Raw genomic sequence first — 13,555 nt, forward strand, 5'->3', positions numbered from 1 at the left:
TTAAAATAAATTTTGAAAAGTGCACCACAAGAAACAAACGAAAGTGTTTCAGCTCCATTGCAGTCTATTCAAACTCATGTCCATCGTCGCCTGTTATCACATTAAAGCACACTTGCAAGTAAAAATAAATTGTATAGAGATATGGGTACAAAACACGTTATAGCTAATGTGTCCGACCAATGTCTAAATAATGTTGAATGTTTCGTTTATTTATGATTACTTTTCTATAAAATTTGAAATTTATGCATTAAATATTAATTTTTACCATAATATGAAAAAAATACATGTAACAGCACCCCATTTAGTCCTTAGTGCACTTAGGATGCGTCTGAACACTGCTAAGGAGTCCTTAGTCCTTTGTGCACTAAGGACTCCTAAGCAGTGTTTAGACACACCCATCATGCTTGTAGTCAGAGTCTCAGTTATATGACAATAAAAAATATTATAAAATTTTGCTGTAATAATTTTAAAATAAATCAATTATGAAAATATGCCATGTATGTGTAATAAATATATGTTGAATATATTTATTCAATAGAGAAATAATGAATTGCCTAAATTTTATTTAAAATAAGTCCTAAAGATATTATCTCAAACATTTGTTAAACAACATTGAATGCAGATCAGTCTCTCTAAGCATGCTAAATATAAACAATTTTAATTTTGGAAAATTAATTTTAGAAACACCTTTTCAATAGAAAAAGACTGGCATTGTGAAAGTTTGTATTATCATATGAAGATGACATTCATTTAATCTTCAGTTGTCAAAAAGTACATGTAAAAAATAACATTTATATGAATTGATAGAATTATAGATTATACAGTCTGTTTCAAATGTCTCTGGTTCAACAGATTTTTTTATTTAAATTTTTTTGTATTTTTTTTTGGATCTCAATCACAGTAATTAAATTTGACAAACACATATTTTACCTGAGACACTTTACCTGTATCAAAGTTATGTAATTTTAACACTTCAATGCAGACATGAATTCCCTTTATCCTTGAATACCTTGTGTATTAATTAGCAACAGGGGGTATAATGATGGACACATAGAGCCATCCTGGTGGACATAGTTTTATGGCCACCAATAAAAAGATAGTCACAAGTAGTGTAACCATTGTAACCTGACTTCCCATGTATGTAACAGATTGTAACCATTGTATCCTGATTTTACATGTATGTAACCATTGTAACCTAATTCCCCATGTATGTAACCATTGTAACCTAATTCCCCATGTATGTAACCATTGTAACCTAATTCTCCATGTATGTAACCATTGTAACCTGATTCTCCATGCATGTAACCATTGTAACAAGATTCCCCATGTATGTAACCATTATAACCTAATTCCCCATTCATGTAACCATTGTAACCTGATTCCGACATGTATGTAACCATTGTGACCTAATTCTCCATGCGTGTAACCATTGTAACCTGAATCCCCATGTATGTAACCATTGTAACCTGATTCCCCATGTATGTAACCATTGTGACCCGACTTCCCATGCATGTAACCATTGTAACCAGATTCTCCATGCATGTAACCATTGTAACCAAACTTCCCCATGCATGTAACCATTGTAACCAGATACCCCATGCATGTAATCATTGTAACCAGATTCTCCGTACATGTAACGAGATTCCCCATGCATGTTACCATTGTAACCAGATTCTCCATGCATGTTACCAGATTCCCCATGCATGTAACCTGATTTCCCATACAGATCATGTATGTAACCATGTTGTAATCAGATTCCCCATGCATGTAACCATTGTAACCAGATACCCCATATATGTAACCATTGTAACCAGATTCCCCATGCATGTAACCATTGTAACCAAATTCCCCCTGATTCTCCATGAATGTAACCAACCTGATTCGTCATGCAAGGGTTGCCATGGTAACAGAAATTGCATATGTTTAACCAGTGTAACCAATGTAACCATTAGGTGAAGGAAAGTTACAAATAGACTGGAGAAGTTGTGAATGATTTATACTTTCCTGTCGTTGAAATTGTTTTCTTTTGCATATTTTTTAATATTTATTTCGAATAAGTAATATAAATAAAAAAATGTTTTCTTGTTGCTAAATAGTTTCTTGTTGCTAATATTATTCTTCTTGTCGCTTCTTGACGCTTTTTGTCTCTATAATTCTTTTTGTCTCTAATTAGTGAGACCACGCATGGACATTAATACATAAACAAACCGCGACTTACGATTTGGAACAAGAACGTTTATTAAATGATATGATGAATGGTTCTCCATTTCTTTGTGAGAGTACAGTATCAAATATCAGTTGCATAACGGTAAAATATAGAAATACTCCACTTCAGTTCTTGTGACAGAAATAGAATTATCGATCGGCTTTCAGAGAACTCTCGCAAGTTATCAAAATTTGGGAATTCCCTCTGACGTGTTTCTAAATTTATAAAAACACTAAATATAAATACTGTTTAATTCTGATTTTCCGTATTGTTAAAAACACGCATATAAGTCAAGGAAAATATCACACATGAAGATTATGAGTAAAACATTACAGGAAAGTTGTTTATGTTCAATTGTTTTGCTTGTTTTTACCTTTTAAAGCAAGACAATCATAAGAATCATAGATGTTGCTGAATGTTCAGAATAAAACGAATGACGTGAGGGAGTGTGTCATAGGGTCAATAGTAAAAGTCTACAGATTGCTTGACAGCAATCGTATCCCAAAAACTAAAGACTGAGCAACATGAACCCCACATAATAAAGGGAGTTGGTGTCAGATACTTCAAGAGCAAGCAGATCCAGCTTCACCTGAGACATTCGTCATTTTACTTTAACCGCTGCTGCTCCTCGTCTAAATAAAGAACAGTAATTCCGCCTCAGCCTGGCACCTTGGAACCTTGTTATTTTTTTTTTATCAAATTTGTTTTACTTGACATTGATTGTTAGGAAGTTTCCCTTCTTCTCTTGTCTCTTTGCTTTTATAAATATCAAAATGTCTAAACATGTATCCTTGCATTGCACAAGCTCATGTTTTTCTCTTGCAGCTAATGACATGTTTCAAACACTTAATCCTTTGAATGTTGGATGTGAATTGACTTTTATTTTTGTCTTAGATGCATAATTTTTTTCATTATTATTGTTACTGGCTTTGAACTAGCTGTAAGTTATTGACTTTATAATAGGTGTTCCTCTTTAAAGTAATACAATGAATAATCATGAAACTTAAATTAATTGTTGTCCTAGCACCCCCTTTGTGTTAGGGTGGGGATTGTCCTTGTAAATATTGTTGTAAATACGTTTGTGACACATCTCCATTAATCCCGAAAGGGAGTGTACACGGATTCCACTGTACCCTCTCTCGAGGGCTGCTCTGAATAATGGAGGAATCTACCAGTACATACATACGTTGACAAGAATGGAACCAACTTCTATAACAGCATGCAGAAGTATTACATCCAACTACTTATTCAAGATTGACAAAATAAAATGAAAATTAACAAATTTAATTGCATCTTTAATTATCATCATCAGATATAGTAACAACACTCCCAACAGGTGTGTCCTCTTCCCCACCTGCTTCCTCTTCCATTGCTTCTCCCTGTCCTTCTTCGTCTGAGTCTGCAGCAGTTTTTTCTTCTTCTTTCACTTTCTTTTTCCTTTCTGATGCAGCATCCTTTTTACTTTTCTGTTCTTTCCTGTATTCTGTAATATAATAGATTTTAACACTAAACAGTTCCAATGTTATTGCAACAGATGTGCAACACAATTACTACTTGAGAGTCTGGATGGGGTTTACAACATAAAGAATAATGAGCAGAATATGCAGAATAAAGGGCCAATAACAGTGTGTGTGTGGTGTGTTTTAAAAATGATAGGTAATAACTTTGATGCACACCTGTTGCCAAAGGGGGGATTGGAGGGGTTTGTATCAATCCCCTCCTTGTAAACAATATAAGTAGTTAAAAGTCGACATTCCGTTTGAACTGTCACTGCTAAAGTTGAGTATGATTGTATCGCCAGTCTATGTAACACCTTCTTGGAAATTCTTGTTACGAGCCTGTGATCAATAATAAGAAACTATGGAACAGAGAAAAAAAATCTTAAGAGCTTTAAATGGTTAGAAAAGGTTTATTTTATAATCTGTCCTTATAAACTAAAGTTAGTTTAATTGTATTGTAATGAAGGGTTAATGTTATACAAATAATAATAAATTACCTTCTAAAACTTGTTTCAGGGGTTCTACAAACTGGTCAAACTCCATGTCTTCCATTGAATTAATTACATCTGTAGCTGATATTGTCTTTCTTTTTCCTTTCAATGCAAGGTTATTGGCACTAGAAATGAAGATTATAATTTCTTTATTTTATACAATACAGAAAAGACCACAAGCTATTATTACTTCATATCATAGAAACAGTTATTTGTTAAAAAGTATGATCAGAGAGAAGATTACAGGTACAATTAAAAAATGTTTGACATGAATGCTGTGGTAACAAAATCTCCTATTTTTACCAAACTTTTATAAATCAATGTATACATATGATTACAAAATAACCAAAAAAAGAGTATGTTTGAACATATGTACATGTGTGATTATTTTTTGGTCAGAACAAACAAAAGGCTACAGGGGCGGATCCAGCCATTTTAAGGACAAAGGTGGGTTCCAACTATATGTCCCCTTTCAAATGCATTGATCAGCCAAAAAAAGGGGTGGGGGTGTTCCAGGTCACACAACACATTTTTTAAACTAGATTCCCCCATGATGATTTTGGCAATTGACCATTTTGCTCATCATGACTTATTTGTAGATCTTACTTTGCTGTACTTAATTGCTGTTTACAGTTTATCTCTATCTATAACAATATTCAAGATAATAATCAAAAACAGCAAAATTTCCTTAAAATTACCAATTCAGAGGCAGCAACCCAACAACCAGTTGTCTGATTCATCTGAAAATTTCAGGGCAGATAAATATTCATCTAATAAACAATTTTACCCATATCAGATTTGCTCTAAATGCTTTGGTTTCAGAGTTATAAGTCAAAATCTACATTTTCCCCCTATGTTCTATTTGAAGCAATGGCAGCCATCTTAATTGGTTGTCCAGGTCATGGGACACTTTTTAAAAAATAGATACCCCAATGATGATTGTGGCCAAGATTGGTTAAATTTGGCCAAGTAGTTTCAGAGGAGAAGATTTTTGTAAAAGTTAAGGACGACAACGGACAACAGACGCCAAGTGATGAGAAAAGCTCACTTGGCCCTTTGGGCCAGGTGAGTTAAAAAAAGGAAATGGTTGACATCTGATTGCAGATTAAGTTTGATGCAAGAGGAACAAATGATCAAAACTAAAAAAAAAAAAATTTGAATATTTTCCTTTTACATTATAATGATTATTCCTATTTATATACCCTTTCACTGACAATATTTCATGATACTTTTAAAATTGTGAAACATATTATATATTATTGATTGTCATTTGCTAAAGGTCACTCACCATGATGTAGCATATAAAACAAACACGCTGGCAGCTTTAGATATAGCTAGTCTCGCTTCTTTTGATATATTAACACCTTCTGGGATCTGATAAATAAAAGATCAATATGTCAAGCAAAATACATTGAAAACACAATTATTAATACACAAATGTCAAGATAAGGAAATAAAATTGAAATAGTATAAAAGACAGATACTGGGAACTTCAATGGAGAGGCTCATAGGAGCTGGTATTCCTCAATTGGCTTAATTGTATAATTAGAAGTATATATATAATAAAAGTAATAAAGGAGTAGGTAAGGACCGATTTTGGCCTCAAATTTCAGTTTCATCTGACGAAAGATTTTGCCCACTTTTTAAACACTTAAGTGTCTATTTCATTTGATTCGATGACTTTTTGTGAAAGATTTTAACTCATTTAGTCATAAAAAACAATCCGATTCAAGCTAAAATATGAAAAATCTACCAAATATGTGAAAAAATGTCACTTTTCAGATAGTTTTTGTCAAAAATGAAAGTGGCCGCATCCATGTTCATCCTCAATCTTTATATATGTTATGTATAATCATCAAATACAACTTCCATTTTAATATTTTGGATGAACACAAATGCGGCCACTTTCGTTTTACACGGAAACCGTCTAAAATTTAACTAAAATGCTTGAATTTTGATGATTTCAGTAATTTAGCATGACTTAATGGTGCTAGTACTCAATATATGTGCCTTGTATTGCCAAAAACAGCCCATATTTATGTTGCAGAACCATTTTACTATCCAATAAATAACTGAAAGTTTACATTTTAACAATTTTGTAAAACTGCTATATTTTGGGGCCAAAAAGTGCTCTTACCGGACCTACTCCTTTATCATTTGCATTTCCAAAAATATTCAATCACAATATCATATTTACCATCAAAGTCATGTCATGGGAAATCACATCAAAAACTACAGGAATAAAGGTTCAAATATCATATTCAGGTTACACATGTCATATAAATAAATTATTTTATTTACTTAGTATGTTCAACACAACTTTTATATGAATATAAAAATTTAGGTTGCGTATGTTTGGTAAAACTGGCCCCCAAAAAAACAATTGGGTACTCTTAATTTCCTTATAAATGTACATTGTACATGTATATGACTTATTGAGTGTCATGAAAGTATACAACAGAAGAACTAATGAACTGAAATAATATTTTTTATCAATACTTACAGCATCTTTTATAATTCTGGTGACAACTGCATTTGGAAGATTGAGATCTTCAGGTCTTTCTGCCATTGTTCAAAAGTCTAAAATGGACAAAATAATAACATTTATCAAGCAAGTTTTTAATCATATGCACAAGTTTTCTCATTGTTTTACATTTTGCAATTTTGGGGGCAATTACAGCCAACTAAGCGTTTTCGGGTTTGCTCATTGTTGAATGCTGTATGGTGACCTATAGTTGTTAATTTCTGTGTCATTTGGTCTTTAGTATTGTGAAGAGTAGTCTCATTGGCAATTTTACCACATTTTTCTTTTTTATAATTGAGTGTTCCTCAATGAGACAGTGCTCAGTCTTATGTCACAAACAACCAACAACATGAACAAACATCTAATAACAGGCTATTATTTGAACTTGGAATTATTTTTAATTATGGAATTTGCATAATTTCTTGTGATAAAAATTTATAATAAATTTCATGTTTATTTGGTATTTTAACTTTATAAGCAGTTAATAACAACTGTCCATACAATGTATTTTGGTTAGATAGTGTTGTGCGCGGCACAGTATATTCTATTGAAAATATACTTTTTTCTTTGTAATAGAAAGTGTTGTGCGCAGCACAGAACATTTCAGTACAGAATAAACATGGAATTCATTAAAAAATTCAATAACAAGAAATCAAGCAAATTCCATAATTAAGAATAATTCCAAGTTCAAATAATAGCCTGTTTAATGGTAAACATGCAGTCTTAAACATAGACACAGGTTATATATATATATATATATATATACAAAGGGTCCACTATCCATAACATTATTTTTCCTAGTCAAAACCTTTTGTCTTAATTTCTGCTTCTTGCTATGTTTTGATATAGTTATAAAGCCAGCAAATATGAATACTCATAAAACTAGTAAATACACGGGGTAATAAATAAATACGGACGTCAAAACTGTTATCTGTTCTCTCTCATCATTGGTTACGCGTGAATAAATGATCAATAGTAAAAATGATACTTTTATTAAACAGCCGATATGTTTCCATACAAGTACAATATTCCAACAATAATATATAATAAACATACGGGGCGAAGCTGCTATAAAAACAATAATCTTTCTCGTGTATTTTCGTACGGGTCAACTGGGTTTATCTTAAATATTATGTACAATGATAAATACGGTAAATAAATGCAAGGCATACAGCTAATGCGCTGCTTCTTACCTCTAGGACCCCCCGGGATGAGCCTTGCTGCAAGCCAAACGTAAACACAGCAAAGACTGACGAACGTGACGTTGCACTGGTATTTATTTCAAAATACCGGAAGTAAATATTCTAAGCAGGAAGAAAAACATAACGTAAAACGCTTACATAAAATATAGGAGTCCTCGACTCAAAATGCTTATAATAATACAATCTTATGAATAAACAAATCTAGACATATTAATTCTTCAAGTTAAGAACTCACAACTGTACACTTTTGGGTTCACGCTTAAAATATTGACCCAACGGTAACGTTCTGAACAATACATGACAAAGTTGCGCCATATACGACGTTATCGATATAACTAATAACATAAAGTAAAACGTACGTTAATTACTCATTCGATATACTAAACACTAGAAATAACTGCTGTAAACTTATATAAACTCTCTTATTACAATAAATAACAATATTCTTTTACTTGGAAATAAGCAAAACACACATTTACAACACTGCCCCTCCCCCAGAATACATTTCGTCCTCGAAATATGGGCTTGGCAATTCTGACAATACGTCTAAAAATTCTTTTCACAATATTTCTTTGTACATATTACTCTATCATACAAATACAACATTTTTTACTCATCTCCAACTTGTCAAAAACAAACAAATATTTAAGCTATCTTTAAACTTAAACATACATCAACAAACTACTGCGCCTGTTAATGTCCTAACAAAAACAATATCTGCGATAACAAACTAATGCGCCTGTTAATACTTAAAGGGAAAACAAGTTAACTAAAAAAAAATTCCACATATAAATATCTTCTCTTATACTTATATAACAGTAAAGTGTCACGAAAACACCTAGTTCTATTTTTTATACAGTTACAGCACTAATATACAGTTACTACATTAAAATTTCATTCCAAAATTCTCCATTCTATCAGACGCTGGAATTAAAAACATCATGAAGCTCAACTCCATATAAACACCAGACTAACCATAAGCCGACAGATGTCCTACCAAGTACTATACCGCCGTCAAGGGTACCACTGTGTATAAATATATACACAACCACGATACTGATGCACCATACAAACATAAGTAGAAGAATAAGTACAAGGTACAACGAATAAAAAAAAATGGTCATCAGTATTCCCCGAGAAATATCTAAAATGGTGTAGACTATAGCTCAGCATACCCATGGTGTCACCTAAATGTATATTGCAATCTACATGTAGACTAATCATTAGCCTTAACTTATTATCGCACCAAAACAAACGTGGCACCTAAAGTATCCCAACTGCCAATATACACCCACCGAAAGCAGCTTCCCACCAAAATAGTATTAAACAATCTTTACTGCAAGAACAACAACAATTCAATAGGACCATCAAATTCCAGGTTCTGATAAAAACATCACCTGTTTTCTGAAAATCTCAAAAACAATTTCAATACCACAATATACTTTCAAAAACCTATAATACTGTATACTCTACATATTTGTGCTTAATGTACTCAGTGTATAAACTAATATTACAAGTCTTCTGAATAAACACATGAAACAATAAATCTCTTTTTTTTTTACATTTCATGAATTACAAAAAAATCACACAAGTTTCATATCTACATTATAAAAAATCCGAATCTACACAAAAACATATTCTCATATTTGTCCATTAGGCTTATCTGCTATATAGTCCTGACTATTTCTGATAACCCTGACTTATAAATCCAAACTGCGGGTTCCCTCCGAAAGTATTTGTATTTTCTGGTTTCCCTCTTTTTCCTCTTGAGAAAGGACAATCTCTGCTGTAATGCCCCTCCTGGTGGCATGAGTAACATGTATTTACTTGGTAACCGTTGTTTCCATTAAATTGGTCTTTCTTAATGTCGTCAAAATCCATCAACTCGTCTATGCCCGTTTTAAATTCTGTATTAGGGACATATTGGGTTGGACTCTCTGTGCTACATGCATCGAAGTCTTCCGTTTTCCCTTGACCTGTGTAATTTTCATAGGTATTTACCTGTCTGACATTACAATTTTTGCCTACATATTGTCTACAACTTGCATGCCATGTTACTATATTTATTGCATCCTGCAATGTTGCTGGTTTCTGTTTGAGGACTTCATATGATAGTGACTGGTCTGGCAGACCCTTAATAAAGTGTTCTGTTTTAAAATGATCCAGCAAACTTGAGTCATTTACTGCAGGGTAAGCCTTACCTACAAGTCTCTCCACACGAGATGCATATTCTTGTACATGCTTTCTTTATGGTCCTGTTTAATAAACTGCAAGTTGGTCCTATAAGTCTCTGGTAAAATATGATCCCCAAATCTCTGTGACATAGCCTAGTGTATATATTCTATGTCTCTGTGCAAAGAAACAGGAAGTTCGTTTACGTATACCAAGGCTTCATCTCTAAGACAATTTAAAATTAGCTCCTCTTCTTGTCTGTCACTGGACCAATTGTCCCTACTACTCAATAAACTAAACTGTGTCCAGAAGGCCTTGAAATCTCCCTTACCATTAAATATTGGGCTTCTAGGATTTGGTTCTTCCCTTTGTAGTTGCTGAACATGACTACTTTCTCTTAAATGATGTGTACTAACTGGACGTGGTATATAAGTGTTTTCAGTACTTGGACCAGCTTCTAACTGTTGGGTCACTGATACCTGGTTATTTTGTTCAGTTGTGGTCATGCTATTTTGACTGAAATTCTGCGTATTGGTATTATTTTTAGCAACATGACTACCCCTTATAATTACTAACTGAGCTATATTTTCCTGATTTAGCTTAACTTGCGTGCTCATCTCAGAAACTTGCGTGCTCATCTCAGAAACTTTCGTCTTGAGCTCAGAAAATCTATCATTTTGATTTTTTAATTGTCTCTGAATGTCAGTTAGAATAGCAATAATATTGTTATCATTCATATTCGTCCTAGTGTTCTGCACAGGCGATTTTATTGGGCTTACTACGGGGCTGGAGGTAGATAAATTAACATCATCTTCTATATCCAAATCTATCAAATTACAGGGCTCATCAGGTCCGCATTGTGAAATAATTATATTCTTCAAACTTTCCCCCCTTTCAAAATTTGGAGCTGGGATTTTTCTATTCCTAAGATCCATGTTTAAAACAAACAATAATATGCCAATAGAAGCTAACTGCACCTCTATTTCCCAAATAAATAATTATCTGGAAGCTAAATGCACCTCCTTTATATATATTTTTTTTTTCTATTTCTAGGAAGCTAAATGCACCTCCTTAATATTTTTGTTTTCTTTATAGGAAGCTAAATGCACCTCCTTAATAAATATATTGTTTTCTTTATAGGAAGCTAAATGCACCTCCTTAAAAATATTCTCTTTCTTTATAGGAAGCTACATGAACCTCCTTAATATACTTTTTTTTTTTAAATCAGAAGCTAAATGCACTTCTGTATTTTCCAAAATAAGCTATTTATCACAGTATAATATATAGAGCTAAATGCACTCCATACACAATATATGTCACTTAGTGTGTTCCATACAAATTAATATTTCTAAAAATAGACGTGCCAAATTCCTTGAAAACGTGAGAACAAAACCGCTGCCACCATTGTCGTAATTTCGGCTTCTTGCTATGTTTTGATATAGTTATAAAGCCAGCAAATACGAATACTCATAAAACTAGTAAATACACGGGGTAATAAATAAATACGGACGTCAAAACTGTTATCTGTTCTCTCTCATCATTGGTTACGCGTGAATAAATGATCAATAGTAAAAATGATACTTTTATTAAACAGCCAATATGTTTCCATACAAGTACAATATTCCAACAATAATATATAATAAACATACGGGGCGAAGCTGCTATAAAAACAATAATCTTTCTCGTGTATTTTCGTACGGGTCAACTGGGTTTATCTTAAATATTATGTACAATGATAAATACGGTAAATAAATGCAAGGCATACAGCTAATGCGCTGCTTCTTACCTCTAGGACCCCCCGGGATGAGCCTTGCTGCAAGCCAAACGTAAACACAGCAAAGACTGACGAACGTGACGTTGCACTGGTATTTATTTCAAAATACCGGAAGTAAATATTCTAAGCAGGAAGAAAAACATAACGTAAAACACTTACATAAAATATAGGAGTCCTCGACTCAAAATGCTTATAATAATACAATCTTATGAATAATCAAATCTAGACATATTAATTCTTCAAGTTAAGAACTCATAACTGTACACTTTTGGGTTCACGCTTAAAATATTGACCCAACGGTAACGTTCTGAACAATACATGACAAAGTTGCGCCATATACGACGTTATCGATATAACTAATAACATATAGTAAAACGTACGTTAATTACTCATTCGATATACTAAACACTAGAAATAACTTCTGTAAACTTATATAAACTCTCTTATTACAATAAATAACAATATTCTTTTACTTGGAAATAAGCAAAACACACATTTACAACATGTACACCTTTCATAAAATATGGCCATATTCACACCCCATTACAAATAATACTCTATATAAAGAAAAACATGTGAACCTGGCCATTTTTTCCCCAGGATTTAAATTATAGCGCTGTGATCAACCCATGATTCTCAGTTACTTTTTGGCAGTGCCAGTGCTTATAAAAGTTTTTGTAAAGTTACAACGATGGAGGAAGACAACGACAATGACAAGGGAGGAAGACAAAGATAAACTCCAAGTGATGAGAAAAGCTCACTTGGTCCTTTGAGCCACGTGAGCTAAAAATGAACAAATTGATACCCAATTTATTTAATTCTGAGGTCGTCTGTTGGCACCAGAAGTGAAGAAGCAGCACATCTATTTTGGACGGACAAATATCCACTTTTTTTATATGGGAAAAGCTCTGACATCCCATCGCCCAAGCTTGTCGGGCAAACCAGCCATTGGATTTCAGAGTAATCTTAGACTACCTGTTCAATAGCTCCATCATAAAATAAGGTTAATGAGATGGCATAGCTGCATACACAACAACATTAAAATATAATTTGTGGCCGAATTGACTATTGCAGAAACGACTACGGCTGAACTAGATTTTTATCACAGCCACCATGGGAAGACCCACTATCAACGTATATTTACGAGTAAACAAGTGCATGTGTCTGATTTTTATATTAATTTTTTTTAATTTTAAATTGAATTTGTGTTTCAAAATAACGCTAACAGCCCTGGACCTCAATACAATCTTACATTTGTCAAATTGTAGTAGATAAAAAAAACACAGTATAGTTGATAAGCAAGTCTCTTGTCGTGTTAATGTTGCAGGACCTTTACTTATGTTGGTGGCTTTCTTTGTTTTTCCAAGCTTCCCGCCATTTTAAATAGTACTGGTGCTGTTAAAAACCGAAAAGACGATCAATCGAAAAATAAATTTCTGTCAATATTTATATAAATGATTGATCCAAGTCCATCCAGTTATTATATCTTTCCTCCTTAATTTCAAATGATTTCACAAGCGATTAATATCATAAATGTATTGGTATTTCATTTCTTTTGCTATATTTTCGGTCCTTTAGATATATTTCCATATATGCAGAAAATTTAATGTTCCATTTTTGCTTTAAAATGATCAATGTATAGAAGTGATCGTTAAAACTAATGTATATTTTTTTTATTAATAAGCGC

At 32.9% G+C, this 13,555-nt stretch overlaps 1 protein-coding gene across 3 annotated transcripts; it reads right to left on the reverse strand.

The window, feature by feature from the left end:
• Positions 1 to 3,484: 3,484 nt before the first annotated feature.
• On the reverse strand, positions 3,485 to 13,394 carry LOC134707568 (DNA polymerase epsilon subunit 3-like). 3 transcript variants are annotated; one of them, XM_063567452.1, is made up of 5 exons: positions 13,199 to 13,394; positions 6,700 to 6,776; positions 5,485 to 5,570; positions 4,203 to 4,321; positions 3,485 to 3,689 (listed from the first exon to the last, which is right to left on the reverse strand). In XM_063567452.1, the coding sequence occupies exons 2-5, from the start codon at positions 6,763 to 6,765 to the stop codon at positions 3,502 to 3,504; spliced, it is 459 nt and encodes a 152-aa protein (XP_063423522.1). In that variant the 5' UTR covers positions 6,766 to 6,776; positions 13,199 to 13,394; the 3' UTR covers positions 3,485 to 3,501. The 3 variants fall into 3 exon arrangements, with proteins under 3 accessions (XP_063423522.1, XP_063423521.1, XP_063423523.1); XM_063567451.1 differs by having other exon boundaries at positions 13,121 to 13,283; XM_063567453.1 differs by lacking the exon at positions 13,199 to 13,394 and adding an exon at positions 7,914 to 7,984.
• Between the last annotated feature and the right edge of the window lie 161 nt (positions 13,395 to 13,555).

Source organism: Mytilus trossulus, chromosome 2 (genome assembly GCF_036588685.1).
Source record: "Mytilus trossulus isolate FHL-02 chromosome 2, PNRI_Mtr1.1.1.hap1, whole genome shotgun sequence".
In the NCBI taxonomy this organism is placed as follows: domain Eukaryota; kingdom Metazoa; phylum Mollusca; class Bivalvia; order Mytilida; family Mytilidae; genus Mytilus; species Mytilus trossulus.

Excerpts from the sequence above, each read along its gene's own strand:
- LOC134707568 (XM_063567452.1), bottom strand. The coding sequence starts at position 6,765 with ATGGCAGAAAGACCTGAAGATCTCAATCTTCCAAATGCAGTTGTCACC. Across the intron at positions 5,571-6,699 it reads CCAGAATTATAAAAGATGCT|ATCCCAGAAGGTGTTAATAT; the intron begins GTAAGTATTGAT and ends TTTATTTATCAG. Across the intron at positions 4,322-5,484 it reads GTTTTATATGCTACATCATG|TGCCAATAACCTTGCATTGA; the intron begins GTGAGTGACCTT and ends CTTCATTTCTAG.